This window comes from Scyliorhinus canicula, chromosome 1 (assembly GCF_902713615.1).
Source record: "Scyliorhinus canicula chromosome 1, sScyCan1.1, whole genome shotgun sequence".
Classification (NCBI taxonomy): Eukaryota; Metazoa; Chordata; class Chondrichthyes; order Carcharhiniformes; family Scyliorhinidae; genus Scyliorhinus; species Scyliorhinus canicula.
The window spans coordinates 61,495,178-61,512,941 of record NC_052146.1 but is presented as its reverse complement, the minus strand read 5'-3'; the positions used below and the strand labels follow the sequence as shown (position 1 = coordinate 61,512,941).

The 17,764-nt window shown below is 45.8% G+C and overlaps 1 protein-coding gene across 2 annotated transcripts in view; it reads right to left on the bottom strand.

Annotated features, from left to right (window-relative positions):
• The window catches only part of znrf3 (zinc and ring finger 3), a 288,379-nt gene that overhangs the window by 20,449 nt on the left and 250,166 nt on the right, over positions 1–17,764 (bottom strand). The window contains exons 5-6 of one of the 2 annotated variants that reach the window (XM_038791435.1): positions 4,987–5,094; positions 129–296 (exon numbers count right to left, since the gene is read on the bottom strand). In XM_038791435.1, the coding sequence (XP_038647363.1) occupies positions 129–296; positions 4,987–5,094 (276 nt within the window). Of the gene's footprint in view, positions 1–128; positions 297–4,986; positions 5,098–17,764 lie in introns of both variants that reach the window. The other variant, XM_038791426.1, reaches the window with a different exon arrangement.

Sequence of the window (17,764 nt, the reverse complement as noted above, 5' to 3'; positions counted from 1 at the left end):
TGAACATATACAGACCCCTGAATCACAAGGGAGCACAGCGTGATGACACCAAATGTAATGAAGCCAGCATTTCTCAAACTGTCTGAATCAAACAAAAAACTATTTTAAATAAGAGAAACTTTCTCCACCTCTCCATCAACGTATCTCTCCAAGCAGATAGCACAGTCTGAGGTGGAGCTGCTACTAATCGTGTCTGAAGCACCACAGCTGCCTTCTCGAGGAACTTTGCTTTTTGATTTGAATTTTCTTGTCTCCATCTTCTCGAGGGCTTGGACCGCCATTCTATTCATAGAGCTCTGTAGAAAGATAGAAACGTTTGAATGAATTACACCAGCCAAGCTTTGTTGCAGATATTTCCTGTGCCAGAAGCTCAAAATAGAGCAGAACTTCTTAATTCCTGGATTTTCCGAATGCTTCTCCAATCCAGAGACTTTGAAAACCCGAGCTCTTAACATTATTACCTCATCTGCATCACCTTTACTTCCCATTCAACTCTGGTGCTGTCCAAGGCCTTAACTCTTCATTTGCCATTTTAAACAAAGCTTCTGATCTTTGTTGACAATAATTTGCTGTCAGGCAGCATTTAGTTTTTGCACTAATAGATATTTAACCACAGCACGTGTTTATAACTAGTTTTTCATGTATTCCACCAACTGCACCCTTGCTGGGGCACAATCTAAAGGAACCAGAGATGCATGGTTACCTTGCCCAAGGGCAGCATGGTAGCACAGTGGGTAGCACTGTTGCTTCACAGCTCCAGGGTCCCAGGTTCGATTCCCAGCTTGGGTCACTGTCTGTGTGGAATCTGCACATTCTCCCCACGTCTGCGTGGGTTTCCTACGGGTGCTCCGGTTTCCTCCCACGGGTCCCAAAAGGCGTGCTGTTAGGTAATTTGGACATTCTGAATTCTCCCTCTGTGTACCAGAACAGGCGCCGGAATGTGGCGACTAGGGACTTTTCACAATAACTTAATTACAGTGTTAATGTAAGCCTACTTGTGACAATAAAAGATTCCTATTAAGTGCCCATTAATCATAGAACATAGAAGAACATAGAACAGTACAGCACAGAACAGGCCCTTCGGCCCTCGATGTTGCGCCGAGCAATGATCACCCTACTCAAACCCACGTATCCACCCTATACCCGTAACCCAACAACCCCCCCCTTAACCTTACTTTTTAGGACACTACGGGCAATTTAGCATGGCCAATCCACCTAACCCGCACATCTTTGGACTGTGGAAGGAAACCGGAGCCCCCGGAGGAAACCCACGCACACACGGGGAGGACGTGCAGACTCCGCACAGACAGTGACCCAGCCGGGAATCGAACCTGGGACCCTGGAGCTGTGAAGCATTTATGCTAACCACCATGCTACCGTGCTGCCCTTGTGTCCGCCATAATCACAGATGTTAAAGTGCTTTCAGCTATCGGTATATGTAACACCAGAGTTCACACTGCCCACTGCCTGATGTCCACACATGTACACTTCCACACTTCCAGCAGTAGCAGGGGTAGGCAAGTCATGGAATACCATAAATATAAATGTTGCCACAATCCCAGAGAACCATAGGCTACTCTCCCCCTTTGAGAGAGGGCTGACTGGTGGTGATTTAACCTGAGGGTCACCACACCTCAGGCGAGGGGAAGTTTGAGAATAACCTCAGCCGGTATGGGAATCGAACCGACACCTTTGGCATCTCCGAGTCAGCCGTCCAGCCAACTGAGCTAACTGACCCCCACTGTATACCAAAGGGGATGTTTAGCACAGGGCTAAATCGCTGGCTTTGAAAGCAGACCAAGCAGGCCAGCAGCACGGTTCGATTCCCATAACAGCCTCCCCGAACAGGCGCTGGAATGTGGCGACTAGGGGCTTTTCACAGTAACTTCATTTTTGAAGCCTTCTCGTGTCAATAAGCGATTTTCATTTTCATTTCATTAGTAGTTGTTTCCGCTACTCCCAACCCAGGGACAGCAAGGTTAACTGCAGCACCTCTACACTCCCCTACCTCAAGTCGGTAGCAACAACAAGTACATAGTGGCAAACATACATTAGGCTCAAATGGCCTTAATTATTGGATACAGAAAATCTCACTGTAACGATTCGACTTGGATAAAATAAATTAAAATCTTCTACTTGCAACAGAATCGTAAACCTAGGGCTGGATTCTGCGATTTAGGGGCTCTGTCCGGAGAATCTGTGGCGTTTTATGTGCGGAAAATCGGTGCGGTCCCAGCACCGATCCTCCGACCGGTGAGGGGCTAGCAACCACGCCACATAAAACATACGGCCTTCCCGATATAAACGCCTGGAGAATTGCCTGGTCCGTGGCAGCGCATGTGCACAGTGAAGACCTGCAGTGGTCACGCCATAGAACATGGTGCCGGTCGTGCGTGGACCTGACCTGCCAGATAGTGCTCCCCTGGGCATCCCCTCGTTACCCCGGGCCACCCCACCACCAGACCACCCGGGCAGCAGCACAACTCCCGCCTGACTGTTGGCGGCACTGCACACAGTCCGCAGCCGTCACGCCGGTTTCCCGACCGCTCAAACCATGAGTCAACCGCGTGGTTTGGAACTCGGCCCATCGGGGTGGAGCATCGGGGGAGGGCCTTCAGCTGACATCCTGAGGCATGTTCCTCGATGATGCCGTTTTGGAGTTGGCGGAGCCTATGAAGATAGGTGCCGCCCCCGATTTCATCATTAAAAAGGGATTCTCCGCCAGACCGCCGATTACGAAATCATCATCGGAGAACGGAGAATCCAGCCTCCGGTTCTTTCCTAACAGGTTTGTTTTCTCCAGTTCGAATCCCTACAGTGAAATTTTCTGTGCCCAACTTCACAAAGTGAAGCATTTGTTCTCAGAATTGAAGTGAGCAGTCAGCTCAATTTATAGCAGGGTTTTACAAAGTATGGGTCGCAACCCACTTGTGAGTAATGGGCAAGTGTCGGGAGGGTCGTGGAGCGATCGGTCGCAGTGTTCCCATAGTGGTCACAATTGTGTGAGAAGCGCCCAATGGCTGCTACCAACATTAAATTAAGAATGGTGTCTGCTGACACCTTTAAAATGAGAACAAAATGAAGCTGTGTGCAGTCATTTGGCCAGAAGTGACAGCAGTGAGCAGGTCACGCACCCTGCACGTACACTTGATGTCAAGCATCCTGTATATACCTGCCTTTGGTACAAAATGACAATGGAGAGCTTCTTCATTTTTCCAGCTGCTGGCAAGAATGTCATGAGCACTGTGAAGATGGATTGTACTGTTACAAGGAAGAGACGTCCAGGGACACAAATAGGCAGTGTACCTACTGGCCAGTATCTCACATCTGAATCTGGTGGAGAGTGCTGCTCAAGAGAGTCCATGGCAGGACAGAGCAGTGCTCATGTTAGCTATGTGCAGAGCTCCTGGGCCTCTGGTAAATAACCTACAAAGAATGAACTTAACTCGGGAATAAAGCAGTATAAAAATGATTTCTTGAGGTATGGTTTTGTAAATTGTGCCTTTGCAAATAAGGATGCAAAGTCTATGCGTGTTTTATGCAGGGAAGTGCAGGCAAAAATGAGGAGACGTTTCATATTTTGAAGTTGGGTGAAACATTTATTTTGAGTTTGAGATCCCAGAGCCAGTTACTAACTTACAGCTGACTCCAACGAAAAGACTAAGCTGCTGCACATGATCTGTGACAGCACATTACACACACCAAAATTCCACGAGGCTGTCAGTATTCTGGGGTAGCATCTCCCATGAGTATTCAGTGCTGAGTAAAACAAGTATTTTGTTGCTATTTCCCTTCACAATGACCTGCATGTGTGAGGTTGGGTTTTCCACTCTCACAAAGATGAAGACGGCACGAAGGAACTGGCTGAACTCTGCACCCTGTATGCACTTTGCCCTCTCTTTCTGTGTATCTGATTGGCGTGAGATCATGAGGACCAAGCACATTCCCCTTGCACATCAACGGTAAGCGAGCATTGCTTGGGTTGCAACGGTCAGCCGGCACGGGGCTCGAAAGCCAGTCGGTGTGTGTCGCGAGGTTGGTCGGTTGGCAAAGTGGGTCCCCAGGAAAAAGAGTTTGAAAAACACTGCTTTATAGAGATGCATAGCTGCCATATTAGAAGCACTGCAAACATATACAAAACAGTGAAGAAACATATAATGTATCATGCATGTGTGTGATTACATGCTTACTTATGTAATGGTGATGAAGATTCCCCTCAGGCCCTTTGCATCACTCTTTTTGACACCACAGGCAGACATATGTACCCCAGTAAAGCTAAACTTTGAATCATTTATTGCACCTATGAAGGAAGGAGGTAAGGATTCTTTCTCAGGTCAAGACCAACAACTACAATTGTATGTGTTTCTTTGGATGGTTAACGATAGGTTTTGACTCTGTTGTGTTACGGTTTTAGCCCATGAATATTTCAGCAATTTTAATGTCTGTGCCCAAACCAATTCTCAAATCTATTAAATTAGCAATCAAATGGCTGCCAGTGCCAAAGTTCAGAGAAAAACGTGGAGGTCAGGGACAATAGCATAAAAGGGGCGAAATGGATCAGCTGCCTGTAATACGTCTCTCCTGATGTTCACTTCTGTTGTAGTCAATAGAAATAAATTTGAGGAGACATGCAGAATGGGCGGCTATTCCGACCTCATCTGTTTTACATTAATGCCCAAAGTCAAAGGTACACCTTCCACATGTACTCCTCCAAATCGCAATTCCCTCAATCCCTTTATCCTCCAAATATCTGTCCAGATCCATGCTTGAACTTATTGACACTATTCAATTTGACTGTCATTGTGAGTATATTTACCTTCTTTATAAAGTGGCTCAATAAAAACTGCCTGATCATTTGCAACTTTCTACGCTTGAGTTTATGCTACATTGCAGAAGTTGTGATTATCCAGGTTTGGGAGTTTCCAAAGTCATTATAATCTTTTCTGATTGAGCCGAAATAGTGCATAAAAAAAGTTTGTCTCTTACCTGACTCCTGCGTTGTTTGAGTTTGATCTTAATGAGTAGAACCAGACAGACGAGAGACACCACCACAAAGAAAGCCAAGAAGATCCCCATGTCAAAGTATTCCGTGGGCTGCTGGTGAGGCAGAAGGGAAGAAAAATTTTAATCACTGCTGTTAATTACACGGATTATTGACAGAATTATAATATTGTAAAAGTAAGCAGTTTAAGCCACAGGAATTGTAATAAATGGTGTGGCACAAAACAAATAGTGAGCATTGTCCAAAACGTGTCGTCACCTTTGCTGTCACGCAAATCCTCAATGCTGTGTTAATATGCTTTCTGTGTTGTGAAGTTTCTGATTCCCTCTACCATCACTAGTTGCTGCCCAGTCATGGTCAGTGCACAGACAATATAACTATTAGATTCCCCAATACAGTTAGCGTAGTTGGCTGGAAGGCTGGTTTGGGATGCGGAGTGACGCCAACTGCGCGGGTTCAGTTCCTTTTCCGGCTGAGGCTATTCATGAAGGCCCCACCTTCCCTGCCTTGCCCCTTGCCTGAGGTGTGGTGACCCTCACCACCAGTTAGCTCTCCCCCTCAAAGGGAAAAGCAACCTATGTTCATCTGGGCTACAGTGACTTTACTTTACAAAAGCAAAATACTGCAGATGCTGGAAGTCTGAAATAAGAACAGAAAATATTAGAAATACTTAGCAGATCTGGCAGCATCATTGGAGAGAGAAACCGTTAATATTTCAGGGTGAGAATAGTTATGGAATATGATCCCAAGGATTTCTGAGAGTCCTGGAAATCCCTAATTTCATGTAATAACAAAGAGAATATGACATATTAAGCCACTGATGATAGGCAGTGAAGTTGAAAATTACCCCCTGTATTCTTATCATTTCTCAGGGAGCGGCAAACTTCTGCATTGATTTCATTTCGTTTGCATATGGATATACGGAATTTCTAGATACTGCCGCTTTTGGCTCCCTTCTCAACACAGGAACAACAGAATTACCTTTCGAAAATGGTCCATCATTCACTTAGTCCTTTAATGAATGACTCCCGAAAATGATTTCTGAATGGATGTGTGGTGCTCATTGATGGGATTTCATCGTGCAGCGAGCAATATTCTAACGCTGACTGCCTTGCTGGCTCAGTTAGTGAATGCACGGCCCAATATGGAACTGAGCTAACAGACCAGGAATGTTGCAAGTCTGACCATTGGTCAGCACTGCTAATGTATTGTTAAGGGGAACAAAACTAGCTGAGGCTCTTGTGCCCCCTCAAGAGGCCGGTCACATAATGGTAATGTTACTGGGCTAGCATCCCAGATTAATCATGCATTCAAATCCTGTTACAGCAGCTAGGGGAATTTAAATCCAATTACTTGATTTTAAAAAATGACTACAATCCTAGACTCATTAATTTTTTAAAAATAAATTTAGAGTACCCAATTTGTTTTTTTCAAATTAAGGGGCAATTTAGCATGTTCAATCCACCTACCTTGCACATCTTTGGGTTGTGTGGAACCAGGCTAATCTGTTACGCTCCACACACCCTTTTTTGTAGCTAGAATCACTGGTCAAGAATCACTCCCATCAAATGGACAATACTCTGGAGATTGGGCAGCAGATGCCACAATCCTCTACTGGCACAGAGCCTGCAAACTCTTATTAAAAGGAAATTAGATCCAAATTAGATTAAAAGAAAAGGAGGAAAGTTTTTTATACAATAATCTTTATTCTCACAAGTAGGCTACATTAACACTGCAATAAAGTTACTGTGAAAAGTCCCTAGTCGCCACATTCCGGCGCCTGTTCGGGTACACAGAGGGAGAATTCAGAATGTCCAAATTACCTAACAGCACATCTTTCGGAACTTGTGGGAGGAAGCCGCAGCACTCAGAGGAAACCCAGGCAGACACAGGGAGAATGTGCAGACTCCGCAGACAGTGGCCCTAGCTGGGAATCGAACCTGGGACCCTGGAGCTGTGAAGCAACTGTGTTAACCACTGTGCTACCATGCCACCCGTTAAAGCGAAAGGTAACGGTGATGGGGATCAAGCAAGAATCTAGGAGGCACACATATAGGCCGAGTGACCGTTTTTTTCTGCCGTATCATATTATGGCGAGATGATAATATTCAAATCAGCCCATTCAGTGGGGAGAAAAGCAACAAAAAATATTTTCTAGAGTAGGCCGCTCAATGAAACAAGCATTGCATCGTAAGAATGCATCAGTGAAAGGATCAATCAGTGCAGTGGTCACTAGTTGGCCTTCAACCTCTTCAAACAAACAAAACACTCCAGTCCTGAGTTATAAATAGAAAAGATAATAAAGTACGTCCCATGCAACTTTGAAGAGTAAAAGTGGCCATATATTAAAGCAAGTATTTTTTAAAAATCTAGCCACACAAATGCTTAACAACATTGAACTATTTAACAGAAGAGAATAATAGTGAGGCAGCTCGATGTAGAAATACATTGGCCAGCAGGTGGAGGCCTATCCACACAGTGAAGCCTCAGCCAGCGTCATTCATCATACTGAGAGAAGCATATTTCAAAGGCATTCTCCTGTCATGAACTCATCTTTTATGTCAGCCCCCATGGATTTTAATTTTGCAGAAAGCTTTGGCAGGCAAAGTGTCAAATTAATTTTTCAGTTACACTTCTGTTTTGTTGGTTCCTGGAGGACTGGAGACATCATCGAGGAGGGTTTTTTTTTGACTATCAGCAAAAGGAACAAAAAGTTAGGTCAAAGGCACAGGATACCTCAGTGATATCAGTGCAGCAGTCTTCCACAGTTTATTTTCTGAAACTCTTTGTCACAGTGCAGCGTCCTTCAACTCGGATGGTAAGACAATAAAGGTGACAGATTACATTCAAATAATGGCAATTCCTGTTCATAATGGAACACACAACTGTATGTTGCTCAATTTGTCAGATTGACGAGATCTAATTAAAGTGGCGCCTCCTCCATGAATAAAAGCTGTCGGCCTTTTCTTGTTCATGGTAAGAAAAGTGACAGGACATAGGTTGTTAATGGCGTTTTGGTCTAATTATATGTTGTGGTATAATTTACACCATTGATTATAAATGAATGGAAAATTAATTGCCAAATATTTTTCATTAACTTTTTCTTTAATCCCCTCATGAGAATGAAAAAGAGATGTATTGATTTTCCTCAAATCCTGAAACTAATCTCGCTAAACTGCAGGATATCAATATAATGCCGCAGCCTACATTTCTCAGCCATAACGAGTCACATTCCACAGATGGCATTCCCATAGTGGAGCAGCGTGGGCCCATCAGTAGTACATTTAATCATCTATGTATGTATTTGCTGTGGATAATCTTCAGCACCCATTGTCAACTCGTTGATTATCCAGCTTTCCATAAAAGAGAGCTGGTCAACGTAGATGAAAACTGGCGTTGCTGGACTTTTATGCCATCCAGCTTCCAAGCTTTGGTACTGGAAGGAGCAACTTTCTTCCAATCCCACTTGGGGTTTGTTCATTTTTGCATCATGGTGGGGGATTGGTTGGGGGTGGGTTAAGGGGGGTGGCGGCAGCAGGGGAAGGGTGAAGGGAGGCTTTGCAAAACCTTTAACGAAATTATTATTCTTCAGTCATGATAAAATGAACATGCCAAATCCATCTGTGGGCCAACTGCGGAAAGTTGGTAAGCTTGTGCAACTTGTGTGGTCAATATTGGAGCAATTGCTTTTCAAACAAATGCTACTTTGTGTTTTCATTTCTGAGGCGACCAGTGCCAGTTCTGGTCTTATTTCTGGTCTTGATTGTCTCTGAAAAGCACAATGCAGATACAGCAGAGGTAAAAGACCTACCAGAAAGGCAAAGTCAGCACTACAACAATAGGGGTCTATAATTAGAGCATAACTGAAATCAATAGGGACCAGCAGAGGAGAATAATGATCAAAGACCAGATAGTTCCACACATTGCATGGAGAACTGAGAAATGACTGAAAAATTTGCAACATCCACTCTCAGCTATTCATACAATGGAGCCTCTTGTTTTCTCTCTTGGGATGTGGATAACACTGAAACGGCCAAATTTATTGCCCATCCTGGAATGTCTTAAGAAGGTGGTTGTGAGCATTCTCCTTGAACCATTGTTGCCCTTGTGGTGATAGCACCTTCCATAATGTTGTTCAACTGGTAATTGACTCAGTCATGGTGATGGGATATATGTTCAAGGAAGGACGGTGTGTGACCAGATGGGAAAGTTCCCACAATATTACTGCTCTTGATGGTAGAAACCAAATGCTCTGACTGAATTCAGTTCATGGGCGGCACGGTAGCACAGTGGTTAGCATTGTCGCTTCACAGCTCCAGGGCCCCAGGTTCAATTCCCGGCTTGGGTCACTCTCTGTGCAGAGTCTGCACGTTCTCCTCGTGTCTGCGTGGGTTTCCTCTGGGTGCTCCGGTTTCCTCCCACAGTCCAAAGACGTGCAAGTTAGGTGGATTGGCCATGCTAAATTTCCCTGAGTGTCCAAAGGGGTTACTGGCCTACGGGTATGGGGCGGAGTTGTGGGCTTGAGTGGGATGCTCTTTCCAAGGGCCAGTGCAGGCTTGATGGGCCAAATGGCCTCCTTCTGCACTGTAAACTCTATGTATCTTGATCATCATGCATGTTGCAGCCAGGCATTTTACAATGCTGAAGGCAGTATATCAATGCAAGTTGTTGTCGAGCCGATACTGGAGGTAGTGGATATGGGGCTGTTAATTTAACAAATTATACATTCAGTATGTGTTGAGTTTCTTGAATGCTGTTCTGACTGCATCTATCTAATCAAGTAGTGCATTTTCCATCACACTCCTGTAAATTGCCTTGAAAATGTGGCGGGATGCAATGCTGCTGCTAATGACCCACAGCGCCTCAAGGATGCCCAGTCTTGGGTAGCTTGATGTATCCTTTGTCTGCCCTACTTAATAGGGTGGTAGTGTCACACTACATAATGGAAAATATGTCCGTGGTGGGGAGACAAATTTGTCTTTACAAGGTCTATTTCTACCCATGCTATTGTGGACAGACATATTTTGACAGGTAAGTTGATGAAGAGGTGGTCAAGTACTTCATTCCTTGTTCTGGTTCGCTCACCATCTGATGCAGTCTCAGTCTGGCAGCTGTGTTTTCCAGGACTCAATGAGTTTGGTTCGAGTCACTGTGTACATTGTAAGCCCTCCAAGTAATGCTCAATATAGGGGAGTGCTGATTTATCATTTGTGGGTGCGGGGTGGTTGAACAGTATATAAAATCAAAATTTCAAGACTTTGTTTTGACTGTCTCTGAACATATGTGAGCTCTCAATGTGTAGGATTCCCAGGGACATGTGTGTCCTCATATGTGTCTTGCCATAACCACTGCAAAAGAATCTGGCATATTGGCTGATAATGGTTCTGTAAAGCAAGTTGTTGTGGGACTGGTCTGCAGGATTGTTTTCCCAGCTGGGGCATCAATCTGTAAGGTGGAGAGTCTGCAGAGTTAACGTGGCCAAAATTGGTGTCTTAAAAGGACCTCCTGAATGGTCCAAAAGCCATGGTCACGTAAATAAATCATTCTAGGAGATTTGGAAAACTCACTATTTGGTCAAACTCAATGTGACCACCTCAGTTCTGCCAGGTTATCCCTGAAGAATAATTAAACAACAGACAAGCAACAAGGTTTTGACACCAATTGGTAAGCTAGCTGGCTGTGTTGCGGGAGATGGTGGGTAATGATAATTGTAACTGCGCTAATAATCCTGAAACCCAAGCTAATGGGCCAGGGCACATGGATCAGAATCCCACCAAGGCAGCTGGTGAAATTTAAATTGAATGAATACATCTGGAATTTAAAACTACTGCCATGATGGTGAGCATAAAACTATCAACTGTCGTAAAAAAACATCCAGCTCGCTAAAGATCTTTAGCAAGGAAATCTGCAGCCCTCACCTGGGCTAGATGTGACTCTAGACCAGGCATTGTCAAACTCGGGGGCGCGACCCGGGGGTGGGTCGCGGGCGGATGTCGGGAGGGTCACGGAGCTGTCCGTCGCACCGCTCCTGATCGCGCAAATCTGCGCGCAACAGCCGCAGCAGCCGGCTGTTAATAACGCTGGCGGCAAGCGGCCTTCAAAATGGCTGTGAACATATAAACAAAAATGCGGCCGCACTGCGCATGCATGCCAGATCATCGGCGCGCATGCACAAAACTATGCACATGCGCGCCGATGATCGGGCACAAATGTGCAGTGCGGCCGTTTGTTTTTTTAAACGGTTGCAGCTTTTTGTTGTACAAGTTTGGGAAGTTTTATTCATTTATTTTATTCATTTAATTTGTATCTTTTTCATTTATTTTATTCTTTTTTTTACAAGTTCGGGGGGGTAAAATTTTACAGGAAATAAAATGCAGAACTTTGGACAGATGGAGACTCCATACTTTACGACAACGGAAGGCTTCACCTTCGTCCAACAGGTTCCATTGGAGGAACGTGTACGAGGCCAAAGGGACCCATAACCTTTCCCTCCAATTTTGTCAGCAGCAAACAAGGTAAGAGAAAACGGTGGGTTGCACAGGTCGGCCGTCATGGGTCGCGAAGGTCGGCCGGCGTGTGTCGCGAAGGTCGGCCAGCGTGGGTCGCCAAGATCGGCCGGGTTGGGTCCCGAAGGTTGGCCATTTGGTAAAAATGGGTCCCCAGAACAAAGGTTTGAAGAACACTGCTCTAGACCACAGCGATGTGATGACTCTTAACTGCCTTCTGAAAAGGCCAAGGGCCAAAGTTCAAGAGCGATTGAGGCTCAGTAAGAAATGCTGGCCTTTCTCCACATCTCATGAAAGAATTGAGAAAATGTCCCCAAATGGCAATTAAAATAGGTGCTCTGTCAGAAAAGGACTAAAGCTATACTATCATTACCAAACCCTTTATCTTGTGTTTCATGACATTTTTGTCATTTATCTCTCCTCCCTTCTTAACCGTGACCGTCTTTTTTGCCCCACCTACCCCCTTCCCCCTTTTTCAACAGCATAAAACCCTTTTCACGTCCATCTTCTTTAGCTCTGTCTGAAGAAGGAATTATGTTGGACTCGAAAAGTTAACTCTGTTTTTCTCTCAACAGATGCTGCCAGACCTGCTGAGTTTTTCCAGCATTTTCTGTTTTTATTTCCAACCTTTAATTGTTTCCTGGCAGACCACTGACCCCCTCGCTTACAGTGAACTGGGTGTTCATCAGATCTATGTTTGATACTTCCGGATACTGAAGCCTCATTTGCATCGGAGCTGCTCTCTATCTGATCACTCAGCTTGTTGCTTGCTTTATAGTTGGCGCAGTAAGACCATGTTATCAGAAACACAAGAAAAGCCAATGCTGTGTGGTGTCCAAAGTGTTTGTAGATAATTGAGAGATAAGACAACCTCTGGTAATATGATTTTCAACTAATTGCCTTTCAGCTGGCTTGCAGAGTTTTATAAATACCAGCTGTCGATTAATCTGTGCCCAACCTCCATAGGAATGATAAATATGATATTATGCATAAGCGTCCGAAGCCCAGTGGATTTCCTTTGAAGTTCACATAAACTAAATTATGGTCCCTGGGTTCAATCTCTGGTCTGTGCTGAGTTAGCTGGATCAGTCTGTGGGGTTGCTGCAACTGAGTTTGGTATTCCTTTGCTAAGGATGCCAGGCTCCTGCTGCTGATCGCTATCTAGTGACCCTCGCTGGAGGTGATCTTGTGACTTAATCGAGTGAGGACAGGGTCAGGTTTGGTTGTGACAAATGTCCGCAGGTCGCAGGTGGGATATGTTTTTTTCCTTGGGGGGGGGGAGCGGACTGATGTATGGGCTTCACTATAGCAACTAATCTATCTCTACGAGCAATCTTGGGCCAGCAGTGTTGGGGGGGAGGGGGGGGGGGGGTGCATTGGTGGTGGCTACTGTGTGTGGAGGTGGGTCAGGTTTGAAAAATTACTGCTTCTTATTCTGTCAGGAATGTCATAGTCAAGTTATTAGAAAAGCCTGTATTTTCACTCGAGGTAGGGCTTTATGGTGTATTTTAAATGAGCAAACAATTTTCATTTGTGCGTTACCTTTGACATAGTGAACTGCCCCAAGGCGCATCACAGGGACAAAGGTGCAGCTACGAACACTGCATAAAACAATGGATGCTTTGTGACTTTGGGAGGGTGGCAAAGTACATAGAGGAGACACTGGGTGCCAATGGGGCGGCCGCAGACGTTCCACACCCAGTGCATATTCCAGCAGACACAAAAACAAAACACAAGGGATCCTGGAAATAGGAATCAGAAGTATGAAAATGTATAACAAGTCAGTCAGCTTATGTGGAAAGTGAAACAGAGTGAATTTTTCAGGGTGATGACCTTTCATTAGAACTGGAGAAAATTAAGAGAGGTGTCAAGTTTTAAATAAGTTCAGAGGCTGGGACGGGGGGGGGGGGGGGGGGGGGGGGGGCAAAGGCGGGGGGAGGAGGGGAAAGAATGGAAGGCAAGATCAGCGATAGGATGGAAGGCAAGAGAGATTCCAGCAGTCCTGATCCAGCCATTGGTGATTACCAAAGGAGTTTGAAGCAACAACACTTTTTGGAGGGTGTCCTACTGGATAATCAACTGGCAGTAACTATGAGCCTTTTATGGCTGATCCAGAATTGTTGATGCGTGGCTGGCCGCAAGATGTATGATCCCTGACAGTGGGTCTTTGTGTGGTTCCAGTTCTATTTGCAAAAGACATCCCGGCAACCCGTCCGTGCAGTGCGTGGAACTTGGGAGCAGCCCACTCTTTTCAATCTTGCGAATGAGGGGTGCAGTGGTTAGCACTGCTGCCTCATGGCGGCGAGGACGCAGGTTCGATCTCGGCGCCGGGTCACTGTCCACGTGGAGGTTGCAGATTCTCCCCGTGCCTGCGTGGGTCTCACCCCCACAACCCAAAAAGATGTGCAGGGTAGGTGAATTGGCAATGCTAAATTGCCCCTTAATTGGAGAAAAAAGAATTGGGTACATTAAATTTATTTCTTTTTTTAATCTTGTTAACGAGCATGGCCTTAAACTGTCTCAAGTCCAGAAGAAGATGGGCTTTGGCTGTGGTTGCTAAGTAGGCTCAGATGGTTTGTCACTGGGCTGAACTAGGTTTTGAACAGAGAAGGTATTGGCAGTGATAAGTGCGGCTGGGCTTTCTTGACCATTACATTTTGTTCAGCCATTTTACCTTTAACAAAGCAGTTCAGCGGACAGGAGAAAAAGAGCAGAATGTACAACAAGGAGCGCAAACCACAAAAACTTTCCAAATGGGGACGTAGAAGGCAGTGTAAGGCAGTTGACGTCCAGCCTCTGCTCAGTAAATTGCAGCACACCCGATGATAGCAACGTCACAGTCCCGAAACATTGGGCCAGATTTTCACCTTCCCATGTGGTGGCTGGAACAGGGTCAGGAATGGCAAAAACCATAGGGTGGGATTCTCTGATCCTGAGGCTGAGTATTGACGCCTTCGGAAACGCCGTTGCGTTTCTCGATGGCGTAAACATGGCCTCAGGATCAGCAATTCTGGACCCTACAGGGGGCCAGCACGGCACTGGAGTGGCCCATGCCGCTCCAGCTGCTGATCCTGGCATCAACTGTGCGCCGTGGGGACTGCGCACGCGCAGTGGCACCGGCGCCAATTCGCACATGCGCAATGGCACCGACGCCAACGCGCGCATGTGCAGTGGCTCCCTTCTCCACGCCGGCTCCAAAGCAACAATGCGTAGGGCTAAAGGGGCCGGCGCGGAAGAAAGGAGGCCCCCAGCCCGAGAGGTCAGCCCACCAATCAGTGGGTCCCGATCGTGGGCCAGGCTACAACAGAGGCCCTCCCCGGGGTTGATCCCCCCCTCCCACAGCCCACCCCCGAACCCTTCCATACCGAGGTCCTGCCAGCTGAGAGCAGGTTAGAACGGCGCCGGTGGGACTCGGGATTTGTGTGACGGCCGCTCGGCCCATCCCGGGCCAAGAATTGGCGGGGGGGGGGGGGGGGGGGGGGGGCGTAGAGCGGCCCCTGACCAACGCCGTGCCGATCACGCTGGCACCAATGGCACCGATTGTCTGCTCTGCGGAGAATCACGTCCCGGCGTCGGGGTGGCGTAATTCGAGCTGGTCGAGGGGATTCTCCGGCCTGGCTCTGCTCGCCCATGGTTTCTTTTTGTTAGAATTTTGCGTTTGCTGTGCCCTCCTTGACTCCCATGACATTTCCAAATGGCCATTTCACAGGTCTGGAACGGCTCAGGTTGCAAACCTGTACACTAATATCGGTCACTGAGCCTGAAGTGAATATTGCTTTTCCTGTCCCACAGTATTTTCGTAGGGTCGGGCCCATTTTGGAAGGCTCCTGAAAACCCGCCGTTTTTGACTGACACAATTGGAAAATGGAGCCCAATATCTCTCCCAACCCTTAACACAGCCTTATTCAGATTTGCTCCTAACCTTCATTCTTGTGCAGTGGCACAGAGTTTAATACATTTGGACTGTTGCCACAGGCTCCATCATTCCAAAATTGGCTATCCATAATACAAGCACTTTGATTCCAGATTTAAATAGGATGTGTTTGTAGTTTTCACTCTGACAAATGTTTAATTTCTATTCTCCAAAGACTGAAATGAAAAGCTGCAATTATCCTTCCTTTGTGAATATACTGCTTCATTTTCCAGTTGTTTAACTTTTGGTACACATTGATAGATACAAAACCTATCGGGCTATTAAATGGAAGTTGTTTAAAATGACACATAATAACGTTGAATATAGCAAAGCTGGGGCAGTCTCGATATATATGAGAACCATTAACGGTCTTCCATGTTACATACCTTTAATTATTTTCGGTACAATTTCACAGGGAATTTGCTTCAATTTAAAATTAGTTTCCCTGATACACAGAAACATACATAGAAAATAGGAGCAGGAGGAAGCCATTCGGCCCTTCAAGCCTGCTCCGCCATTCATTATGATGATGGCTGATCATCAAATTCAATATTCTGACACCATCTTCCCTCCATATCCCTTAATCCCTTTATCTCCAAGAGCTATATCTAATTCCTTCTTGAAATTACACAATGCTTTGGCCACAACTACTTTATGTGGTAGCGAATTCCACAGGTTCACCACTCTCTAGGTGAAAAAAGTTCTCCTCATCTCTATCCTAAAAGGTTTATCCCGTAACCTCAAACTATGACCCCATTTCTGGACTCAAAAGAGCAATGAACAAAGCAGCACAGGAACAGGCCCTTCGGCCCTCCAAGTCTGCGCCAAGCATGGTACCTGCCTAAACTAAAACTGTCTGCACTTACGGAGTCCGTATCCTTCCATTCTCACCCTATTCATATATTTGTCTCGATGTCCCTTAAATGCCACTATTGTACCTGCTCCCACCACCTCCCCTGGCAGCGCGTTCCGTATGTTTACCACCCTCTGTATAAAAACCTTTCCTCGCACATCTGTTCTAAACCTTTCCCCATGCACTTTAAAGCTATGTCTCCTAGGACTTGAGTCTCTTACGCTAGGAAAGAGCATCTGACTATCCACTCTGTCCATGCCACTCATATCTTGTAGACCTCTATCAGGTAGCCTCTCAACATCCGTTGTTCCAGTGAGAACAGACCGAGTTTATCTAACCTCTCCTCATAGCTAATGCCCTCCATATCAGGTAACTTCTGAGTAAACCGCTTCTGTACCCTCTCCAAAGCATCCACATTCTTCTGGTAGTGTGGTGACCAGAATTGTACACACTATTCCAAATGAGGCCTAACTAAGGTCCTGTACAGCTGCAACATGATTTGCCAATTTTTTTATTCAATGCCCCGACCGATGAAGGCCAGCATGCCATAGGCCTTCTTGGCCACCTTATCCACATGCCTTGCCACTTTCAGTGATCGGTGGACATGCATGCCCAGATCGCTCTGCCTGTCAGTACTCGCAAGAGTTCTACCATTTATTGTGTAATTCCTACATGCATTGGATCTTCCAAAGTGCATTACCTCACACTTGTCCGGATTAAACTCCACCCAAGACTCCAACCAGTTTATATCCTGCTGTATCCTCTAACAGTCCTCTTCACTATCAGCAACACCACCAATTTTTGTATCGTCTGTGCACATACTAATCAGACCAGCTACATTTTCTTCCAAATCATTTATATACACCACGAACAACAAAGGCCCCAGAACTAATCCCTGTGGAACGCCGCTAGTCACAACTTTCCATTCAGAAAAGCACCCTTCTACTGCTTCTCTGCCCAAGCCAGTTCTGTATCCAACTTGCCAGCTCTCCTCTGATCCCATGTGACTTCACCTTTTGTACCAGTCTACCATGAGGTACCTTGTCAAAGGCCTTACTGAAGTCCATGTATAATGTTTTTTTTATTTTATGGACTTGCATTGTCGAAGTTCAGGACACCAATGGTGGCATTGCTTACCCCCGCCCAGGCCAGGTACTTCATGGGTTCCTATCAGAATGAAGCTTCCTTGTTCTGTCTCGATCATGTATCTCGATTCGAGTCTCAGAACAGCATTGTGTGACTTTCTTTATTCCCAAACCAGCTACCTTGGTGATCCCTTTGGGCAGGCTTGCCAATTACGTCTTTGAGTTGCAGCCAGCTTTCCCAGCAGATTAAAGCCCATTTTCGAGTTGGGTTCAAACCATTCAAACTTTTCTGAGCTGCCTGTACAGAGATGAGAAAGAAGATAACTCTAAGCTGGATTCCAAAATCAGATTTCAAAACGGAAAGGACGGTGTTCTCATCCACCATACTCCATGGTCCCCCTCGAT